Raw genomic sequence first — 24,261 nt, 5'->3', positions numbered from 1 at the left:
TTCTCCAGCCCTCGTCTTGGGTGTATGCACTTGCTTTTACACATTATTATTATTTCAATTGCTTCTGGTTCATGTAAAAATCCGGACACTCGTTAACAATGGACACCAAATATTTCTGGTATACAAATTAGATCAATGACTCAGCGTGATATAGGACTTGTCATTATACACTAAAGATAGTAATACGGCATATAAAATATGAAACAGAGTTGAGTTAAGTGATTACATTGCTCTATTTATAGATTTAATCTGAGATAAAGTCATATTTTTTAACAGGGAACTGTATAATGTCCATCAGTGGCGTATCTACGGGGGACACGTCCCCCCACCCCCATCGTCTGGCAAAAAACGGGAGAAAGGTGAAAAGGAGGGAGAAATAAAGAGCAAAGTAGTGGAGGAAGAAGAAATCATTGAATATTACATCATATATGTTATATAATAGCATATAATTATATTTATATAATATTGACTGGCCTTCATCAAATAATATTGCCCGCAACAGAATCATATTGGCCCGAGTTTTTAGACAAGGCAATGTGATTCTTTTAGGGGCAGTACATTTGATATTCCCCGAAAGAAGAGCCAGACAATATTTTTATTATCATCCAAATTAGATATATAGAGCAAAATAAAGAAAATGGAGATATGAAAGGGTCATTGCGCCATGTTAGGGGTTAGGGTCTGCGCTTTACCATTATGAGGAGCTTGTAAGCGCCCGGATTCAGCGCTGTATTTATTATGACGTTTAGTGTTGCTGCACGGATCATATTGAAGCCTATCTCTATCTCTATCATAAGCATCCTCAAATGCCCGGATGTGAGACCATTAAACGCAAGCCAAAAAATCAATCCCAAGTCCCAAATGCGCGCTGTTGATTGGTTGAAAATCAAGTTACGCATGATTTTTAGAGTTGCGATTGATTGCAACTCTTTCTGCAACGGGCCCCAGAGAAGATACAAAGGTATATTTTGTGTCGTCATTGGACGCAAAGTCAGTAGCGCAAAGAGACCGAGCAAAATACGAAAAATATACCTACCCCTTCCCGATATTCAGAAAATCTAGGTCAATGCGGTTTTGTAAATGACCTGCTCAGATGTGATACGGGTAATAATATAATTATATTACATAAGTTTATATAACATAATTTGCTTAGGGCGTATGTGATCACTCCTGGTGCTAGCATTGTCTGTTTAATGAAATTAATTTTCCTGTTTAAGGGAATTGAATGGTACTAAAATATATCGTTTCAAGTCAATATACACCAAATATATTTCCTCACCCTTCGAGTCGTTATTATTCTATGTAATGACTTTTTTTTATGACTACTTCATGTGATTGCCCCCTTTAAGGTATGAATTTAAAACATTCCCAGCCCGTGCTTAGGTTCGCATTAGCAGATTGGTGAGACATGTCTGCTCTTCATGAATTCCTAAAAACAGTCCTTAACATGTCCCCCTTTCGAGTCTGAATATCAAAAATTTTCAGCTCGTGCTTCGCGCTCGTATCATTTTGGTTAGTGAAATACGTATGATCTTAATGAATTCCTACAAACTTGCTTTAGAATGCCCCTCTTCAGGTCTAAATGTAAAAAAATCTTCTGCTTTTAAAAGAAGAGTGAAAACAAATATGAAGTGCACTGTTAACGAATAAAAGTTCACACTACTGTTGGTCATGTTGGTTGTTAGTCCAGTTATATTTCATTGTGCTGTTGACGGATATTATACAATGGGTACTCAAAATTGCTTTGGAGAATTTCACCGCGTTTCATTAACTAATTGGGTGATTGAATGTAGAGCAGAGGAAACCATTAAAGAGTGATTCTTGATATATCCCGATAATGGAGGATTAGTGATCCAAGAAAGCTGTAGCTTTCATTTATTTCACTACGAATGATGCATGGACGAACTGAGAGGGACAAAAATTCTCTCAATATTGATAAGTGTTTTGTTGCGTCCATTGACAATCTCAACAGCGAGTTTTCAAGAATCCCGGAAGAAGACTTGTTGTTATAAGTTATGAGTTGAAATTTAGTTGTTCATTTTTTCTTGCTCTTTATACATTTTTAGTGCTATAGATGTATACCCTATCGGAATATAGCATTTGATAATTTTAATCATTGTCCAATTGCGAGGCAGATTCCAATATTTTTTTTGTGTTAAACTGTTTATAATCCAAGCAAATTAATGATTACATCAATGTGATCTATTTTCATTTGATTTATTTTATTTCGACACGTTACACGTACATCAGCCAAAGGCTGTTCGTCCGTGTACCGAACGTCCGTGTATGATAAAAACATGTTACATGTATATTTAATTAATAAATACAACATAGTACAATTCAATGTACATGTAAAACATTGATATTACAAACAAAATAAAGTATTCATAAAAAACCCAAAACAAAACATACAAGCAAACAAAATCAAGCAAAATCATAGAAGAAAAAAAATGTGTGTGTGGGGGGGGGGTCACACCACCCTTTTGTCCAATTTAAAACTGTCACTTTCTTAATGCCTTATGTGAAATGTAAAATCACGAATAGAGGTTGTATTGCATCGCTAAATTTCAAATAACATTTTAGTCCATCATTTTCATTATGGACACTACAGATTTGATGGTTATCATGATGGAAAAGAAAACACGACTAATCACGTCCTGTCAAGTTTATTACCCGATTACATCAAACGTTCAACTTAAAAAAGACGGCGTAATCATTAGCTTTCGAATTGGCTACCAAATATTTGTCAAACCAAATTGTCCATCAATTATCCGTTAACAAGATACCGATTTTGTTTAATTAGTAGATTGTGGAAAACCGATCATGAAATCTAAACAGTGGCGTATCTAGCGAGGGGCAAGGGGGTACGTGCCCCGGCCGGGCGCCACCTTCAGGGGGCGCAAAAAAGGGGGAGGGGTGAAAATAAAGAAAAGGAAAAAAAATGAAGAGAAAAGGGTATAAGGCGCAGTAAAGGAAAACAACTGAATGTGACTAATACCCCCGTCCAATGCTATACCATGGTAATGCAGTTTCCAATACATTTAGAAAATGAATCTTGCATGCCTTTACCCAGGGATGAATATTCGTGCCAACTTTTGATTAGTGATATACCTATTCTCTTCAAGAATTCCAACACCCCTGACAAAAAGATCCCCTTTTCAAACGCAAATGTCATAACTTTACATCTCTAGCTGCGGGTTTGCATTTCAAGAATTCCAACACTCCTGACAAAAAGATTCCCTTTTCAAACGCAAATGTCATAATTTTTCATCTCTAGCTGCGAGTTTGCATATCATTTGATACATTACTCCTCATTAATTCTTACAAACTGTTCTGAAATACATATTTTTCTGGTTTGACTGTCAAAGCGTTTCAACGCGTGCTGATTTGAAAAGGGAGATACAAAATCATCTTCATTAAGTTTACAAACAGTCAGGTGAGGAAACAGTATATATATTTAAATCAGCAATTCCTTCAAATAGTCCTTTAAATTTTATATTTTATATATAAAAAACCAAATTATTAGAATATTCATTCTTAAAAAAAAAAAATAGCTTTGCTCTTCGCCCTCGTATATTAAGTCGATTTATTTACTGAGATACATTACCATCATCTCTTTAATAAAAATGATATTTTTACATGTTCCCTTATTCAGGTCTGAATATCAATGATTTTCAGCTCGTGCTTATCGCTCGCGTTCATTGTTTACGTTAGATACACATCATTTTCATGATAAAAAAATAACTTAGAATATTCCGTCTTGATATTAAAAAATATTTACACTCGCACTGATTTGTTTTATTTGACTGGTCGTGTGTAGAATATATAAAATACACTTTAAAAGGGGCGCGATTTTAGCGCTTGCCCCGGGCGCCGTTTGTCCTAGATACGCCACTGAATCTAAATCAATAAAAATTGACAAAAGAATAATTCACGTTGAACGATTAATGTACCCTTCGCAATCGCTTAACCAACAAAACATAAGTTAATATAATTGGATAGGGCTTTAGAACTATATAAACATTAAGATAATTATTGCACGCTATCACAAATAATAATAATATAAAGAAACCTGCTTTTAAACGAAGTGCATGTGAAAACAAATATGAAATGCACTGTATCGCTAACGAATAAAAAAAATCGCACTATTGCTGGTTGTTGGTTGTGACATATTAACGAATAATATACAGCGGGTATACTTTGTTCAAATTCCTTTGGAGAATTTCACCGCGTTTCATTAACTAATTGGGGTGATTGAAAGGAAAACCATTAGAGAGCGATTTTTCATATATCCCGATAATGGGGGATTATTGATCCAGTAAAGTTGAAGCTTTCATTTATTTTACCACGATTGGTGGACGAACTGAGAGGGACAAAAATTCTCTCAATTGACGTTTGTTGCATCCATTGACATTCATAACAGCGAGTTTACCCGAATCCTGGAGGGAGTATTATTTGTGGTAAGTAGTTATGTGTTGAGATTTAGTTGTTTATTTTCAATTACAGTTCTTTTTTTGTTTGCTATAGATGTATATCCTATCAGAAAAAAAGCATCTGACAATTTTAATTATTGTTCAATTACGAGGTAGATTCTAAGTAATATTTGAAAGTACATGCCTCATTTTCTGTCTCGTATAAACTGTTCATAATACAAACAAATCAATGATTACACAGAATTTATGTGATCTATCACTCTCTAATTACATTATTTGAAATGTGAAATCAATAAGAGAGGTTGTACTGCATTGCTAAATTTCAAATAACATTGTAGTTAATTATGGACACTACAGATTGATGGTTATCATGACGGAAAACCAATCACGTCTAATCACGGACCAGTTGACTCTATTACCCGATTACATCAAACGTTCAAATTAAAGGACAAGTCCATTCTAACAAAAAGTCGTCTTGAATATAAAGAGAAAAAATGCAACAAGCATAACACTGAACATTATCAAAATCGGATGTAAGATGAGAAAGCTATAACATTTTGAAATTTTGGGTAATTTCACAAAACAGTTATAATTATACACATACTGGTCGGTATGCAAACGAGGGGACTGATGACGTCCCCCACTTACTATTTCTCTTGTATTTTATTATATGAAATATGAAATATTCTGATTTGCTCCTTATTGTTATGTCAAACAAAGTTTTCTCCTCAGTTAAGGTGTAGAATGACCATTGTTTTAGCATTTTATGGTTCAATCAAGTTGGTCCTTGTCAAATCTGTAAAAAATGAAAAATTGTATAATTAAAAAAAAAGAAATAATGAGTGAGCGGCATCATCAACTCTCTCATTTGCATATTACTGAGTTTTTCATATAACTGTTTTGTGAATAATAAGCGATACTTTAAAATGTCATGTTTTTCTTATTTTACATCCCATTTTGATGAAGTTTTCAGCGCTATGTTTGTTTATTTTTTCTCTATTGATTCATATTAACATTTTCTGGGTGGACTTGACCTTTAAAAAAGAAGGCGTAACTATATTAGCTTTCGAATTGGCAACTAAATATTTGTCCAACCACATTGCCCATCAATGATGTATTTGTTATCCGTCAACAAAGGACCCATTTGGTAGTTCATTGCTAAATTGTGTAAAGAGGACAGAATTGATTAAGGCCTTGAATCTTCTACTAAAGCTGGACAAAAGAGGAGATAATAAGTGGAAATATTGTTACCATGGTAACATAGCTTAACTTGGACTAAAATGAATACTTTATAGATTGAAAATGTCGTAAATGTTGTATGACTGACCATGCCATTTTATAATGTTAAGGATTTACATGGCAGGCCACATGAACAGGATTGTATCAAAACAATGGCAATGAAATTAATTTAAAATTTATCAATAACAATGGCCTCAATTGTGTGCACCTAAATGTTGTTAGTGTGCATACGCATTTTGATGAGATAAATACCCTTCAAATAGATAATTTTTGTATAATCAGAAAAGATCGCAGTAAAATTTCTTTTGTATTGAGTAGTTTTATTGATAAGTTCAATTCATATACAAAATAAAATATATATAACAAATAGAACTTTGATGTCTTTACAAATGCCTTGACAACTCATAAATTTAACATCATTTTTCATGAATGTTACAATAAAACACAATGTCAGACATCTTCCAATACATAATTATAAATAACATTGATGATAATTATATGCATCAAGAAGAAACTTCTACCGCAAATTCAACACATTGATTTTTTTTTTCAGTGTCAAATAAAAACATAAAAGAGAGATTCCCCCCCTCCAAAAAAAAAATTAATAAGTCATTAATAAAGCGTAAACGAATTGAAACCATCAGCATATATTTTTTTTATATTCGTGATAATCAAAGGGATTTTTCACACGTGAATCTTGAATCATCATTGTAATGATGATAACTCTTGTAATCGTGACTGTGATTAGCGTTCGTGATTCTACTTATGTTTGGTTTCAGATGTGCTAAATATTCGTCATTAGCCATATCTTTCAATAGAACCCTCGTTCAAATTACGATTTTTTTTACCGTGTGGAATTTTCGAATTAACTTCGCCCAATTAGCAGCCCCCAGTCTTTTGGAGTCAATAGTTGTGAAGAATAATTTTTAAAAAGGGCATGGTATAGAGTTATGGTATTGGCCCAAATTCAGGTTACGATATTTCGGATTTGTATGAAATTATGCTGTCATCAATTCAGGAGCATAATTCCAATATTTTAAACTACAATTAGATTAAATAATGTTTTGACTTGCATCAGACTAATACGACACAATTTACCTGGGTGTTGTGGCGTGCACCTGTAATCCAAGCCCGGAAGTGACAAATTGATATGCAGAGGTTCGAGCCCTGGTCACGTCTTTCGGATGGTGACGTTAAAGGTCGGTCCCAGATGTAAATAATCATATCTGATTGATACACGCCTGACAAAATTCAAATACACACACACACACCAGAGTCAAGCCTCGCTCTCTGTTAGATCATATGTTGCGTAACAGCATTGACATTGTTAAAGAATGGCATATCATTGATGTTGGATTCAGCGACCATCCATTGAACCATTTATGCTTGAATGTAGGACCTGATCACAAAAACAATCGCATGAACCAGAGGCGTCGATTATGGGGGGGGGGCAGGGGGGGCGATCGCCCCACCAATGAAAATATTGCGCATATATATATAATAATTCCGCATGTGCTAAAAATAAAATTAGATTGTAATGCTACACAGAAATCAGCAAGCGACATTGAGATACACAACTCGTTCTTCGTCTAAAATCGTGCTCAAAATGTCAACTTTTCAGATTGGAATATCCAAAAATTTCAGCTCGCGCTCGCATCATTTTTGTAACAAAAACCCATACTTTCCATGATTAAATAGGTGAATATGGTCCCGTTTTCAGTTCTAAACCTCAAAAGAACTCCCACTTCGATTTGCAATAATCTTTTGTTGGATATATATATCTTGTTCTTTATTAAAAACGTCCATTAAACTCAATTTTTTTTTCAGATCGAAATATCAAAATTTTCAGCTCGCGCTTCGCGCTCGATTTATCTGCTAGTGAGATATATATATATGTCTCTGTGTGTGTGTATGTGCGTGTGTGTGTATATATATATATATATATATATATATATACACACACACATATATATATATATATATATATACACATATATATATATGTACACATATATATAGGCATATGTGTGTGGGTGTGATCGAGCGCCTTTGGAAAATTGATTCATGATTTTGCCCCCCCCCCCAATCTGAAAAATGGATCGACGCCCCTGGCATGAACCTAGGGCGTTTTCACAAGTGAACCTTGAATCATCATTGCATTGATGATTGCAATTCATCTTTAGAACCATCGGACCTTTCACACGTCATTTGAAAATTGTGATTTGAATTCGAATTCCCAAACGAAGGTGGGGTGTGTCCTTGGTGACTTGTCAATCAAAGCACTGCATAGATACGATGAGTGCATGACAATTATATTATCTACGGAAGTGCTGGAAAGGACACGTAAGCTCCGCCCAAAGAGATGTTTTGGAGTCAAGCCTTTTAGACGTTAAATTTGAGTGAAACTTAACTGGAATTCATCTCTGGACAAGAATTTGAATTCGAGATTGTGATTAGCGTAATTCTTGTTTGGTTTCACACGTCCTAAAATTCGTCATTAGACTAAGGCCTTTTCACACGTGAATCTTGAATCATCATTGTAATGATGATTGCTATTGTAATCGTGACTGTGATCAGCGTTCATGATTCTGATAATGTTCTATTTTGGTTTCACACGTAGTAAGAATTCGTCATTTGTCTTATTATTCACTAGAATCATCATTCAAATTACGATTTTTTATCGTGTGAAAGGCGGCTAGTCACCTATAGAAAGATAAAAGGCCTCGATGTGAATGCCTTTCGAAAAGACTGCAAAATTGCAGAATTGGTCTGACATAGAAGAATGTAATGACATTGATGAAGCTGTTTGTAGATTTGAGGAACTAGTTATGGCAGTGGTTAACAAACACATGCCTTTACTTACTCGAAAAGTCAGGAAAAAATACTCTCCTTGGCGAAATTAGTCTATTTTTGGCATAATGAAGGAAAGGGATAAAATGAAGAAAAAATGCTTAATCAAGTTAGAGGAAAATTTGAAAAAATATAGAGGACTGAGAAATAAAGTTACGTAATAAAGAATAGAAAGAGTTATTGTTCGGAATCGATTCATGATGTAAGGGCAAAACAAATACATGGGATGAACTAAAGTCTCTATTATGAATAAATCGAAGAACAATAAAGTCTGATAACACTCAAGCCTTGGCGGAAAGATTCAATTCACAAACAAAATGGTAAATGTTGCCCAAAATTGTCTTGATAGAAGTGATATAATTTTGTATTACATGCACTGTAAAAAAGCTGTTTAAAATTTTAAGCACGTTGTTTATAAAGCCCGTCACTTTAACAACTTTTGTTTATTTTTTTAAACAACTGCTTAAACTCTTTAAACAACTGTTTAAAATTTTTAAACAACTTGCTTAAAAAGTTTAAACCATTCCAAAAAAATTAAACAACTTGTTGTTAGAGTGACAGGCTTAAAAAGCGTGCTACTTTTTTTACTGTGTGCATTGTTAAGTTTGATTATTGTTACATTTTTGTATTGTATATAATCATTTGATAATGTAATGTTTGTTTTGTTTATAATCATTTACGTATTTTGGAATCGAAAATGAAAGCACAGCAAACCAAACCAACTATAGGCCCACCTCTCATATAATAAGCGCGGGCATCCGCCGTTATAAATTGAAGATTACTAAGCCTGTAATGGATCAGTCCAATGATGCCCTAGTTGTATAACTAATACTGCTTTCACACCAAGGTCCAGTCGTAGAGACCGTTTTGGTAAAAAAAGATCGGTCGCAGACTCCGACCTAAATGGTACTTCAGCGACCGAGGCGAGCTTGATGTGAAAGCACATCATACTCAGGCCCTCAGACCGATAGAAATGCGATGCCCCCCCCCCCAACGCACTATGTCTACTTCCGCTTCCGGCTAGGTCAGCTATACAGCGACCGATCGCTCTGGGCCTGACCAAATTTTGACGGCGGTGTGAAAGCAAGTCCGATCGGTCGCTGGTGTGAAAGCGTATCATACATTGTCGAGAATAATCTTGTCATAGATTATTATGAAACAATAAAAAATAATAATGTGTGATTAATCTTAGAAAAGTTCGAATTTAAACTCTATAGAGACGCACAATGTCTTCCTAACAATGGATGAGGAATTATTTAAAAACCAACCCTGTAGTTGACATCAAATACCAATTACGCAATACCCGTTTGCACATTTAATTCTCTCGAAAACGTAATCTCACGTTCTCGGATAAAGCACATAAAACAAACTCGATAAGCTTTCGTTCTGCAATTGATCTTTAAAAAGATATTCGATTATATACAATGTCGGTTAACACATTTATGGAAGCACTAAAACAGTGAGAAACAGGAATGAACTAGTTCGATACGAGCGCAACCGCACAAAACACCACTCTCTTTTACGACTGGTTTCAGTGAGAAAGAGTAGACGCATATACCTACGAGGTGATATAGGAAGACCTTACCACGACCATGACGACAAAAAGTTCAGCAATAAGTAATATGTATTTTCTGAATGAGAGAATATCAGCCCGTCAATTTGGTAAGTGTGGTAACTGAAGCTCTGTCATTAAAGTCAATTCGATTGTCTATAATTATGATTGATTGAGTTTTGTGTAGCCAATTAATCAACAATTACTTTTCAGTCAACCATTGTTTTACTGAACCCTCTTTTTAAGCAGATATATGAAAGGAAAGGAGAATTATTTAGGCTATATGTATTCCTGCTTCGCAATCAGCACGGAATGTTAATGATAATGTGGTCTAATGCTCTACTAAACTTCTTCAAATCCAATGCGTTCAGCACCTTTTTTTTGAAGCTGTACAAGCGCTTCACAGTTTGCTGAACTAGATTTTGTACATGCTCACTATCGAAATATTTCAAGTAAGCCAAGCTGAGCAGCAAAACCGATAAAGTTAATCAAAGAATAAATTGGCCTTCATTTATTACACCATCGCTTCACCAATAACATTTATCAATTCCTCTTCCGAATGAGTTAATGTAGATGCTTCCTCATTTTGGCCACTGCTGATACATGGCCTGTATATATCAGTGCTATTTCGACCAGTCGAAATCAAAGATTTAGGCCAGCCCTGTACCTGCAGTTTTTGCACGTGGCATCCATCATAATTTTGACATGTTTGCATAATTCATATCAACACTGGGACTATATCAATATTAGTCAACATGCATCCACCCGAGGAAATCATCTACTTTTTAGCTTTACTATATTAAGAAGGTTTCATTAAAAAAAACTTGGTTGAGAAATGAGATCAGTTCAGAAGGAAAATCCTTTGCATGATTTCATTATGATCAATGCCGTACAGATTTGGGGTGCTTGCCCGTCCCCATTTTTTTCACGACCAAGAGAAAAAAAAGAAGAGGAAACAGAGAAGGGTGAGATATAAGATTATTTTCTGAATATTGTGTAAAAAAATCTATGACAAAATTGGATTTTGGTAACAAAAATGTCGAATTTGTTTGCTCGCTCGCTTCGCTCACTCGTGACTTCTTATATAGTTTGTCTTATACACCATTTCGCGCGCCCTCAAAATTTTTAGCACATTACGCCTCTGATTTTCATCAACCTCTGTCATGACTGAATTACTTCCATCAGCAAGCAATGACGGAAATATAAATGATTCAGTGTGTATATAATACTCATGTAAATAACAATGAAATGATTATCCATTACGACTGGGAAACAAATCTACACACAAAGTGGTTGAAAATTTGATTGTCCAATAGATTTCTTTAGATTTATCGTAGGTCGTGTTTCGTAAAATCTACGGTGTCACTGACGTTACCAAGCTATGAACTACATGGCATTGTTTATCTTGTAGTTTCAAGAATGATGTGTCCTTTGGCCTTCTATTACTATAGGCAGATAAGTAAATAAAAAGAAATAAGAACGTGGGCAGTTTTTAATCTCGAACTGCGTTCCTTATCACACTGCGCAAAAACGTAATGTTAACACAGCCTTCAATAAAAGGAAATGCAAAATGGTGGTCTCAAATTAAAGTGTTATATCTCGTGTCCCAAAACCTGTGAGGATTTCGTAAAAAAAAATTAGATCACATCGAGATTTCTAAAATGAAATATTTGTTTAGAAATATGAATGTTCTGTATCAGTGACACGAATAGTTTACCGTACACACAAATTTATGCTAAATTTTGCATATTGTTCAGTAATTACCAGAATCTTTTTAAAGTAATTCAGTAAAAAATTAAATGGAAAAGACCCAAGATCTGAGAATTTTTCTCAACAAGAGCATTCCCCGAAAATAAAATATAGTCCAATACGTGTACTTTTTCCCCGAATAGGCTTAATTTGCAACATAAAAAGACTGTTACTGGAGTTAGAATCAAACTTTGAGCTCTGTGTACCATTATGTCATAGATTTTGCCCACCAAAATACGAACAAGACTCATTTGAAGACTATTTCCTCTACATGCATCCAAAAATAAAGGTGACTGATTTCGTTCAGAGGATCATGAACAAAGATATTTGGATAAAGAGGATCTCTCAAGAAATAAGATAAGTGTATACGTTTCCTTTTTTTCTGAAACCAAATGAGGGTGACATTCTGGATACATATACTAAGACCGTGCGTGTATTATGTAGATGAAAAAATAACGGGTGCGTGTGGGTGTTGGTGTGTGATTGCTTTGGAAATTTTAAAAGAAGTATAGTACACTTTGTTTACTTATTCATTATTTGGGACTTTTGTTTTAATCAAGGTTTGTACAATAGGATTAATTTTCCCAAGTGAGCTGGCATAACACGTAAATACCACGTGAAAATTAATCAAAGAACTCAGCAAACTCATGTTAAAGTGAGAGTTTGAGCTTCCAGAAAAATGTTGATTTGAATAAATAGAGAAAAACCAAACTAGCGTAATGCTGAAAATTTCAGCAAAATCCGATGTAAAATAAGAAAGTTATGACATTTTAAAGTTTCGCTTATTTTTCACAAAACAGTGATATGCACAATTGTGACAAGCAAATGAGACAGTCGATGATGTCACTCAATCACCATCTACTTTTTTTCTTATTTTTTGAATTATACAATATTTCATTTTTTAGAGATTTGACAAGAAGGACCAATTTGGCTAAAATATATAGCATTAAACAATGCTAATTCCACATGTTCAGGGAGACATTATTGTTTCACTTGATTTCATTTGATTTTGGCGTTGTTTCAGGGTAATTTCTAACATAGGGACTTTAAGTACGCCTAATGAAATATATCCATGCACTGACACAGGACTGCATCTGGTTAATTACCTATCCTATTGAAAGTGTGATATAATTGCCCACCCCCAACCCCGTTATGACCGCTATTCGTAAGAGTGCTCTGGAGTCAGATTCATACTATCCCAACCAGGCCATCAATTTGAAGGTATCATCGGAAGCAATCAATGCTATAATCATGATAATTCTCATGATCAAGAAGGGATTTGATTGCCATGGATACTTGGCCTATACAATGCGTATCAAAAAAAAGTTTACACTTTGAAAAAGCCATGGGAATCAACAAATATCCAACATGTGGGTAATTTTTTCACATATAATTATGGGTTTGGGTCTCATCTATCCAATGAAAGTAAAAATTTTGACAGAATGTTACACTTGAGTGAGCACTGTCCATTTTTGTAAAGCTCGCAGAAATCTGTTTGCGCAGAAATGCTTGTTTTCACGCTGTGTCAAGGGGAAAGGGCGAAATCAAACTTACCCTGCGAAGCATTTCTCATAAATTTTCCTAGCACTTTTAGCCAATTGACATAAAACGGATACATTCAAGCATTTTGTAACAATTTTGCCGCCCAAATTTGAAATTTCAACACTTAGTAAGCACAACCTTTACCCTTTTTGTGCCATCTGGATCTGAGGACATAACTGAATCTGAACAAAAGTTTATATCAGACATCTCCAGCATTTTTCACTAAGTTTTTATCATTTAAAGTTGGTTTACATTTCATTTTTCATTTAATACTTTTCCCAAGCTTGGCAATGATTAACAAAATGAAAATCAAGCCTAAGCCATGTCATGTAAATCACAGCTCAGTGTAAAGCAAATATCGTAAAGTGTAAACTTTTTTTTGATACACACTGTATAACTATTGTCAACACCTCGCAGCCTTGAGTTTTTGGGAGCTAGAAAATTATTTGATTTATTCATTTATTCTAGGGAGTTCTCATTGCTGTATGCAGAATTTGTTTTTCCAGGGGCAAATTTTTCGACGAAACTCTAAGGCGAGGGAACAATTAGATTAGCGACCGAGCGTGTAAATGTGGGCACTTTGGCATTTTCTAAAGTAAAATTGAAGGATTTCGTGCACACTTTTGGTGAATTGGGTGAAAATTGTCAGGAATGAAATGTAAGTTTCCATAATTTCTTATGCCAACTCCCATCCCTCCCCCTTCCCTCTGCGTACGGCCTACTGCATACGATGATCCAATGACAGCTTCGCTCCGAAAATAAGCATACATCTCGCGAATGTCTGCTCTCATTAATGAGCACAATACCATCACTTTTAAGACTCGACCATCACAGTGTCCTTGCCAATTTCATCTAATGTGTAAACAGCAATCAAAGGCAAACGTGCTAATGATTTCATAATGGTCATTTTAAGATCAACGAACGAGGAAAGAGACTGAGAGACCCATTTGGCAGGAAATTCTCTACTGGGATCCATTACGCCATTAATATTGTTTTTTTTTAATGGCACGAGACACAGCGTTCGGGGCTGCAAAAATCTCCCCGTCGGCGGAATATACTGGCAGTGGAACAAAGGAAGAAGGTGAGAAAAAATAACAAAAATGTATAAACGCCTTTTTTTATTCATGTTCTAAATTAAGCCGTTTTGCTCATTCTTCATTAAAGTCGAAGCCATGATTTCCAGACGATATGACTACTGTATACGTAACGCACTTTATAATAATTTATATCTAAGAAATACAACATCATAAGGATATTTAAAGGTTCTGTATATAATTCTAAACTACACATAGCATGTTGTAAATTTCGTCACTTGTAAACTTTACATGCAGACAAACCTCTGGTTTATAATTTATATCTAAGAAATACAACATCATAGGGATATTCAAGGGTTCTATATATAATTCTAAACTACACATAGCATGTTGTAAATTTCCTCACTTGTAAACTTTACATGCAGACTTGCCCTATAAAGTTTGTACAAAGAAATATGTATGGTTGGTCTTAAAAACTGAATCACAGCGGTGTGGATCCGATTTATGTCTGCGGCCTTTCATCGAGTCACTATCATTGAGATATAATAACTAAAAATATATCTCTCTCTGGAATTATCACATCACACGGGCTGCGCTGCACGAACAGGGCGGTCGTCCCATGTAATTTTGTTCTAGCAGGGAAGATAAAACGAGAAGGCAAAAAAAATGAAGAGTGAGAAGAAAGAGGAGCTATTTTTCGTGTAATTTTATTTCCCCCTGTAATTGTCTTAAAACAAATATTACCCACCCCTATCCCCTGCCAATATACACTGGCGTATTAAATCCATCTTGAAGTGAAAATATTCCATAAAAGTTTTGGAAATCACACAAACACATCCGCACCCCCCACCCTCTCACAAAATTTGACAGTGTAATGAGATGAAATGATTTATATATATATATATATATATATATATATATATATATATATATATATATATATATATATATATATATATAAATGTATATATAAAGTAAAGAAAAAATGAAAAATGTATATTTTATACCTTGGTATAGAAAGAAACAAAAGACATCATAATAGCACAATTACAGCTTGATTGGAGTTATATCCAGGGTCCCGTAAAACAATGGTTAGCGATTGATCGTCCGCTTGATTTTCACCATTAATTTTACAATGTAGTCAAAGCAATCAATCGTAGAAAAATGTTCTACGATCATTGCGAAGCTTTGTCATGTTTGTGTTACAGGCCCCTGGCATTAATATGTGTCAAGCCATTAAGGGACAGGTATCAAACGAGAAAACACAATACGTCAAGAGTGCAATAATTAATAACCAGGCAGGACTATAAGCGCCATGCACTCCACCAATTTTCCAATAGTTGGTGGACTTTCAGGGGCGGATCCAGCTTTCGCTAATGAGGGGGGGGGGGTGTTAAACCCATATTTTCCCCGATCGGCCGCTCAGTTGATTTCTGCGTGTTTCTTTGCAGGGGTAGTCCAACAGTCACTAGTTAGCTTAATTTTTTATAAAACAACAAAACATGATCAATCCTATTTAATTAATGCAAGCGCGAAGCGTGAGCTAATTTTGTTTTGGAAATATCATGCATTTTGTACTAAAAAACGAGCATTCTGGGCAATGTTTGTGATCCAGAACAAGATGGGTATGTAACTAAATAATTACTGCGAGCGCGAAGTGCGAGTAAAAACTTTTGAATTTACGTTCTGGCCTGATCGAAAAGTAAACTGTTAATAATTGTTTGCGCTTAGCCATGGAGACGATACATACTTCAACAACAAAATGATGTGAAGCGCGAGCTGAAAAATTTAGACATTCCGACATAAAAACTGACATTCTAAGCAATTTTTGTAACCATGAACGGGATAGGTACATAACTAAACAACAATATTGATGTAAGCGGGGGGGGGGGGGGGGGGGGTGAGATTCAGGCATGAAACGGGACACTCTATTCATGTTTTGTAAATAATGTAAAGGATGGGTAATTGGGCATCTTCCTATGTTAATATTACGAGCGAGAAGCGCGAGCAGAAAAGTTTAGATTTTGTGATCTGAAACACTATATTTTAAGCAAGTTTTAAATAAAGAACTAGATGTGTGTCTCAAATATGCGTTCGCGTGTTTTATAATTAGACCTAGAATCTGGGCATTCTGAATAGATTTGTTATTATGAAAACAAACAATGAGAGTGCTAAATGCGAGCTGAAAATAATTGATATACCGATCTGAAAAAGTGTCAATTTAAGCAATATTTCAATCATTTTGCATGAAAATTATATAGTGGATGTGGATCGCAAATGGTGCGAGCGCGAAGCCCGAGATGACATTATCATTTTGACCTAGGACTCATTCATTCTATAGAAAATCTGTCATCATATAAAAATGATAACTATCTTCTTATTCCTCTTCCTTAGCATGAGATGAAACTTGTCTATATCCCATTCTGAAAAGCGGGGCAATTTAGTTATTATCATATTTATCAATCTAATAAGCCTCGTGAGAGCCCGAAATTTGTTGATATTAAGGCAAAGGTTAATATATTTTTGAAAATTAATGCGAGTGCAAATCGCGAGCCGAAATTTTTGATAAACTGAAAAGGTGATATTAAGTAGTTTGTAATAGAATTATTATAAGGTATACATTACTCAACAATCAAAATGCGAGCGCGCAGCGCTAGTTGATACGTTTTGACAATCAGACCAGATAATGGATATTTTGAGAGCTTTATTGTGTTTATTAATACACGTATATAATAGGTACTTGGCAAATCAAAATGCGAGCGCGTAGCGCGAGCTGACAATTTTTGTATTTAGACCGACTCAGACCATAAAACGGAAATTTTTCAGTGCAATTTAATAATCAACTTTTAACTCAAACATAATAATTAAAGCTCGATGTCCGAGCTGAAATATGTTTTGTATATTGGCTTCAAAAATCAATTTTTTAAACTCCATATCAGCCTACTGAGCAAGATATATATTTTATCGAACATCTAATGCCAGCGCAAAGCGCGAGAGAAAATTTTATTTCGTGGATGAATGATTTTTTTCCTTATTTTCCAATTCTTACCCTCATCTTATTTTATTCTCTCGTTTCTCTCTTTTTTCCTCTTCTTTTTCCTCCTCTCTTTCCCCCTCCTTTTTTCTTTCTTTCCCTAGCTTTTTTTTTTGCTCCGCCAATGGGGGGGGGGGGGGGGCTCGCCCCCTGGATCCGCCTATGGACTTTATTAACACAGGCTTAAGTTCTTAATCATGATAATGAATAATGACATCACCTGACATTCCAAGAGTGTTCTAAGAAAATGAAATCTATCAAGCCATGAAATTAAATGAACTGAAGGGTTTTCATCACAAAATGAAGGTAATTTCTGTCCCGGTAAATTTGACGTGCAAGAAAATCATTTTCTCTGCAAAATAAAGGTTGTTCCTAAAAAATATATTGGTTATTTTGCTTACACTTTTCATTTTTTTAAACGCCTGTCATAATTCAGGGGGGTGCTGCCTTTGGAAAATAATACACGCAGCACCCCGAGGGAAATCTTGGGAGTGCTTCAGCACCCCCAGGGCCATGGATTTCACGAATCTTTTTATATGCATTTTCTTTATTTTGACAGATATGGCTGGAATGAACGGCATGCGCCACGAGAAATATACAGAAGATGGGCACGGATCTCAAAGACATCGAAGAAGATCAAAGTCGGTCGGTGAAAACTCGGACCAACGTGAACTGAATGCCTATTTCCTAATTAGCTCTGCAGTCCAGAACACAGGGGCTCATGGCATTCCGAACATTGCACGGGCGAATTCTATGTCAAAACGAATTTTCTGGTCGGTCCTCTTCATAGGTGCTATGGCAGGATTCTTCTGGCAAACGGCAACGCTCATAGACGATTACACCGATTTCGACGTCATTACGAATTTGGACGAACTTTACTCGGGAAGCATACGATTCCCCGCAATCACCTTTTGTAATTTGAATCCTTATGCCAGTTCCAAAGCTAGTACTTTCTCGAGGGAATTCGCTGATGCTGTGGGTGTTCCTTACAACGATGGGGTTAATGTGACTGCATCAACAGTAACAATGACGTCGTCAACAACTTCACAATCGTCAACAGTACCTTCAACGGAAAGGGTACGTTGCTTACATCTGCTTTTTATTCAATAAAGGATTTGATCTTGGAAAGTTATTATAACTGTATAAGTTCTTTATGAAACAAACCCCAGGTTTCGAGACCACTCTGACCCCTTCCCCTCTCCATTTCAATCCTTAAAACTGCTTAAAAGCCCCCTCACACCTGACCGAATGTAGGCGGAGGAAGGGTCACGAATGAAAAAAATGAACGAAATGCACGCGAATTCAAATAAAAATTCAGTCAAATCATGCGATCAGTAACTATTGTCAAATTTTACCAAAGAACGGTATATAAGCGAAGGATAAATATGACATGCGAAAGATATAAATTTTTCGGTTCACCTCTTTGAGAAAATTGCGGCCGAAGGCGAGCGAAGGGTTGATATAACCCAATAAGACGAACGCACATGCAGTGAGTAATGGTTTGATGTGGTGTGCGATTAGAAACGAAGACGAGGGAATGGATCGGGCAATCTTGTTCGTTGTGTCATCGTGTTGCTTCGTTACGGGTTCTTTTGAGATCGGTCCACTTTGGCAAAAGCGCGATATGAGGGACTATGCGCGACAAAAACACACGAACGATAAACGAACAATTACCGCAGACTAAATAAGAGATGTGAATTCAACCAGATGACCAACGATTTCTCAATTCGTCGGGAAATTTTTAAAATGTTCAAAATTTCCTCGCGAATTTGAATAATTGCAGCTGTTAGTTCAGAAGGTGTACGAACCCAAGCACGAAGGGTAAATATGATTTACTATCAGTTACCATTGAAAGCGATTTCTTATAAAATGCCTTTCGCCAGTCATCGCAAGGCATATTTTAAGCAATTCGTTGAGGTGTGAGGGGGCCTTAAAAGTGAAAGTTAAAACAAAAACCATATATCTTAAGCACGTAACATATATGCATATCTCTTTGTCAGAAAAACACCTATCAACAACTTCAAATCAGAACAACAAGATCTAGATGTATGAGCGCGTCCAGTGGTTCTGACTCTCGTCTTACAGAGAGTCGTAGGTTCGAATCCTAACCATGGCGTGTTTTCCTTCAGGAAGAAATGTATCCACACTTTGTTGCACTCAACCCAGGCGAGGTGAATCGGTACCGGCAGGATTAATTCCTTGAATGCACGAGCGCTGAAAGGCAGCTCGAGCTAAAGCCGGGGTAATAATAATATAACAACAACTAGCCTGGGAATAGATTGTTTCTAAGTGGCGCTATATAAATGCCTATTATTATTATTATTATTATCATTATTACTATTATTATTATTGTTATTATTAACATTATAAAAAAATAGTCCATTGCCCTTTTTTGGGTCGACATACTCAACAAAAGATAAGTGTGTCGACTAGAAAAGGCAATGGACAATGGCCACCCCCCCCCCCACCTGCAGTCACTTTTGCCATTGAAATTCTGCATAAAGTGCCAGTCTCCTCTCTTTCAAGTCGATTTATTTTAATCAGCCATCATATTACATTCATTCATTGTCTCTTGTGCTTTACTTGAAAAATGGCATTAGCCCTTTAAATGTATAGCCCGTTTGAGGTTTTTTTTTACTTTGTCATTTATTGTGCCAACACAAACTTGTAAACATGAATTTTCCAGCTTCGGCTTTTTGTTTTCATGTGTGACAGATATAAACATGCATGTTTGATTATCAATAAAGACGATTTTTCATTGAATTGAATTGTACACCCGCATAATACGGGCACACACAAAAATGCGTCCACTTTGCTTATCCCGTATTTACAGTTTAAAGGTAAATTCCCGAATTCTAGAAGTTCTATATTCTTTCCAGATAATGTCCGGGACATGCAAATTCCCAGGAATTATACGAAATAAAAAAAAAATTTACACATTGATTTGAATGTAACAAGTTTTAATATTCATGAAAATTATATTTGCCTCATTATGTATAGCTCAAAAATTTTCCACCCGCGCTTCGCGCTAGCATTTTTAAAATTGCGTCCCTCATTCTAGAGGTTCATGAATATAGATGGTCTGAAATTCACATGAACACATGCAATTTAGGTCCATCTTTACATCGTATTCTTTGATTTCAGTTTGTACTTCAATAATCAGTTGGTTACAATAACACAAAAGCTAAACGGGGCGAAGGTTACCAAGAAAGTAGAGAAACACTTGACCATGTCATGAAAGATGAAGTGCTCCCTCATTACCAGCAACTACCACTAAATTACCTTGTAGGAGAAAGTACGGGCAATTTGGGCCTATATATCTATACAGAATTTCCTGAATGATCAATAAGAACATAACTGGTGAAAGATTTAGCCGTATGAACTGTGATTTGTATCTATTACAAGTTCAAGTAGGGGAGGAACATCATATACTCTCGGAGTCTTGCGAACATAATGATAATAATAGAACGAGCATATTATATTCTCATTATACAAAGTAAATATGAGACCATCCACAGAGTAAACAAACGTGAGTTTACACTGCCACTCTTTTGTGAAATCTCAGTCGCCAAAAAACTAATTGCGATATATATGCTAATCTCTTTTTAATATGTAGGACAGGATGATTGCCACGGAGGCAGTATTTCCGATACAAGTTAAGAAGATTATTTGGTTTGGTCGGGATTCATAAACAACAATTTTCATTTCCTCCTTGTTGTAAATACCTAAACTAGATATTGAAACTATAACGTTAATGATGTAAAGAGGTGCTCAAATTTTAATGAATCTCACCAGAAAATGAACATATTTAAAATGTTCAAGTTCTTTCATGTTTTAGATATTCAGTAGTGAAGTCAGGTGGTAACATCTAACATTCAATAAACGTTGTTTCTCTGGGCTCGTCAAACATTGCACTGTTGACTTCATTCAACACTCAGGAGTACATTTTGTGATGCGGTTCACTAAGTTTTGAGCACGGCTATATGCCTACGTTATACATATTTTACGTGACTGTAAATTATGTTCATTATCACAAGGGATTCGATGTGTGTTAATCTTTTTAAGAGGACATATACATACTTCACAATTAGCCTTAAAGATTCATGCAAAGAAGGAAATACTTGAGTACGATTTTGAAATGGATTTTCTAAAAGGCGTAATTTCCTTCAGCAAGAAATTTATCCACATTGTGCTGCACTCAACCCAGGTGAGGTGAATGGGTACCCGGTAGGATTTTTCCTTGAACGCTTTAGCGCCTATTAATATGGCGGCTCAGCTACAGCCAGGGTAATAATATGATACCAAGTATCAAAGCGCAGTTGAGTATATGCACATAGTAACTGCGCTATATGAATGGACATATTATTATTATTATTATTGTTATAAGTTCTAAAAAGTATTAAGAGCCATACATTAAATCAGAAAACTCAAAAGAACTTCAAATATCTTATGGAGGAGAAATCGATGCAGATATTCCACCTACAAAAACACATTAGAGGCATATTAGGGTTGTCAACATGTCAAAATGATCAAGGAGTAGAATGGTGCTGACTGCCGTGATTGGCCAATTTACAGAAGTCACGTGGTTGTCACTTGCGACGCCACCTGATCTACACGTGGCAGAGCCAGGTACAAGGTCTCTCCTTTTATGATTGAAGTCATCCATTATATACTCTTCACATCTTACTAGTACGATTATAGCTATACTTCTAATTATTGACACTTCCCCCAAAAAAATCCTGGGCAAACATAGGCGCAAAAAAGGCCCTGACAAGAACCAATATGAAATAATGTAATGGACTGAGAATGAATGTCTCTGAAAACATCAATTAAGTGATCATTTGTGACCTGTCTATACGCATGCACAGCGCCCGGTACCACCAGGTAATAACCGGAATTACCAATGAATTGCGACACTTTATACAGATGTTAATAACTCGACCACGCAAGTAAACTTAATCCCTGTGTCCTGCTGTTTATTCAAATACATTTATATGATGGCTAATTTGATATCGAGGTTAAGTATTAATTTGTGGAGGTACCGTGGCCGAGTGGTCTAAGGCGTTTACCCGGGGGGGGGGGGGCACTTACATTGACGAGTGGATACCATGCGCGACCAAAAAAACACGTAAAAAGGATGTCTATTTCACGATAGGCACGTTACGTACGTAACGTGATAAGGGTGTCAAAAACACAAAAATAATGAAAAAAGGGTATTTATTTCGCTAGGAAAGCTACGTGTTTAGGGTCAAATTTGCGGGGATGATAAAACAAAATTAAAATTGTTTATAAAGGATGTCCTTTTTGCCACAACACTACGTGTTTAGAGTAGGATTTTTGCGAGGTGTGGAAGGTGGGGCCGTATAAACCAAAATTAATGATGCGTAAAGGTAAAAAACCGACGATCGACGGGCCCGTGACATAACAATAAAATATCGCTATACTTGTTAGGGTTCATTTCAGTAATACTTGCTAAAATTATCGTTTTGTTTCCAATACTTAAATAAGGGTAGGGTTTCACACGCCATTACTTGTTTAGGGGTGTATTTTCAGAATATGGAAAATACGTGTTTAGGGTGCTTTTCGAGACTTCATGGTCGCACATGGTATCCAATCGTGAATGGAAGTGGCTCCCGGGGGCGTTTGGCTATACATGGAAAGTCCGTATTCGATCCCGGCCGCGGCACCTATATATACCCGTGAGCAAGGCATTTATTCGACAATGCTATTTTATCCTGCATTCAAATAAACAAATAAATACCAATGCTATACACACTCTTGGTAACTTGATGTGCACTTCAAACATTAAAAGAATAAAATCTCAGCGAAATCGACTTTACTTTTTGACATAACATATAGTGGATGGGGATTACAGCCCAAAAAAGGTTTTTTAAGTCGAATGTTTTTTAAAGTAATTATATTGCACTTTTGATCATATAATCTTCATAAGATTTCCTTCAAAATCTCGTCAAAATTACTGTCGCATGTCTTACAACATTGATTCACGACCTCCACTTCTTGACGCTGTCATTATACCACTAAGTCACCATCCTTGTACAAATCGTTAGATGTTTCACACTCCAATTTTTAATTAAATCAGGATCTATTAAAGGACCTGGTCGCTGCTCATTCATTTAATCCAAAAATTTGATTCCTTTGTCCAATATAAAAGAGATTTGTGGTCAGATAACGCTTTTTTCATCGAAAACGTTTTCTAAAAATATACGAGCGTATTGTTAAAGCTTCAAATAGTGTAACAAAGCATGGACTCTACCACAGGTAATAAGATAATTTTGATTGGCGTCTATTTTTTTTGTGAGAATGCCGTTAAAATGAGAGCGAAAACAACGCGGTAGATAATGAAAATAACTTCCATGGTCATATCTAATGGTGAAATGGATGTCTGGTTACTTATACCGTGTTTACACTTAATCGGCTTTTGAATCGGCTCGCGGTTCTGAACCGCGAGCCGATGCAGCATCGGCTTTTTCATAGCGTGTAAACGCGAGTAACTTGCATCGGCTCGCGGTTCAGAACCGGCAATTTGCACCAAAGTACAGTAGTAGGTTCTGAACCGCGAGCCGATGCAGAATCGACTTTTTTACTACGTGTAAACAAAAAGCCGATTAATTTACTTTACCATTGTGACGTAATTGATCCAGCGTCGTCTTTATTATGACGTATATTGTTGGTGTACGTATCATGTGGGTTTTTGCATCGGCTCGAGGTCTCACAGGCCTAATTCATTCCCCATAGACTCGTGTGTTAATTTGGAATTTAAGAAATTCATAAAAAATAAGGATGAAATTCGGGGGGTCGAATGTTTAC

The 24,261-nt window shown here is 35.9% G+C and overlaps 2 protein-coding genes across 3 annotated transcripts in view; one reads left to right on the top strand and one right to left on the bottom strand.

Annotated features, from left to right (window-relative positions):
- LOC121415544 (Bloom syndrome protein homolog) overlaps positions 1 to 6,797 on the bottom strand; it is a 48,476-nt gene extending 41,679 nt beyond the window's left edge. The window contains exon 1 of the mRNA XM_041608785.1: positions 6,771 to 6,797. The gene's annotated coding sequence lies outside the window, so the exon portion shown is untranslated. The remainder of the gene's footprint in view (positions 1 to 6,770) is intronic.
- The window catches only part of LOC121415545 (degenerin deg-1-like), a 40,631-nt gene continuing 20,555 nt past the window's right edge, over positions 4,186 to 24,261 (top strand). The window contains exons 1-2 of one of the 2 annotated variants that reach the window (XM_041608788.1): positions 4,186 to 4,460; positions 17,993 to 18,510. In XM_041608788.1, coding sequence (XP_041464722.1) covers positions 17,995 to 18,510 — 516 coding nt within the window. In that variant the 5' untranslated portion in view covers positions 4,186 to 4,460; positions 17,993 to 17,994. Of the gene's footprint in view, positions 4,461 to 9,957; positions 10,185 to 17,992; positions 18,511 to 24,261 lie in introns of those variants that run through there. The other variant, XM_041608786.1, reaches the window with a different exon arrangement.

The sequence above is a fragment of the Lytechinus variegatus genome, chromosome 5 (genome assembly GCF_018143015.1).
Source record: "Lytechinus variegatus isolate NC3 chromosome 5, Lvar_3.0, whole genome shotgun sequence".
NCBI classification, from domain to species: Eukaryota; Metazoa; Echinodermata; class Echinoidea; order Temnopleuroida; family Toxopneustidae; genus Lytechinus; species Lytechinus variegatus.
Note: the sequence above shows the minus strand (reverse complement) of the source record. Positions and strands in the feature narration are given on the sequence as shown.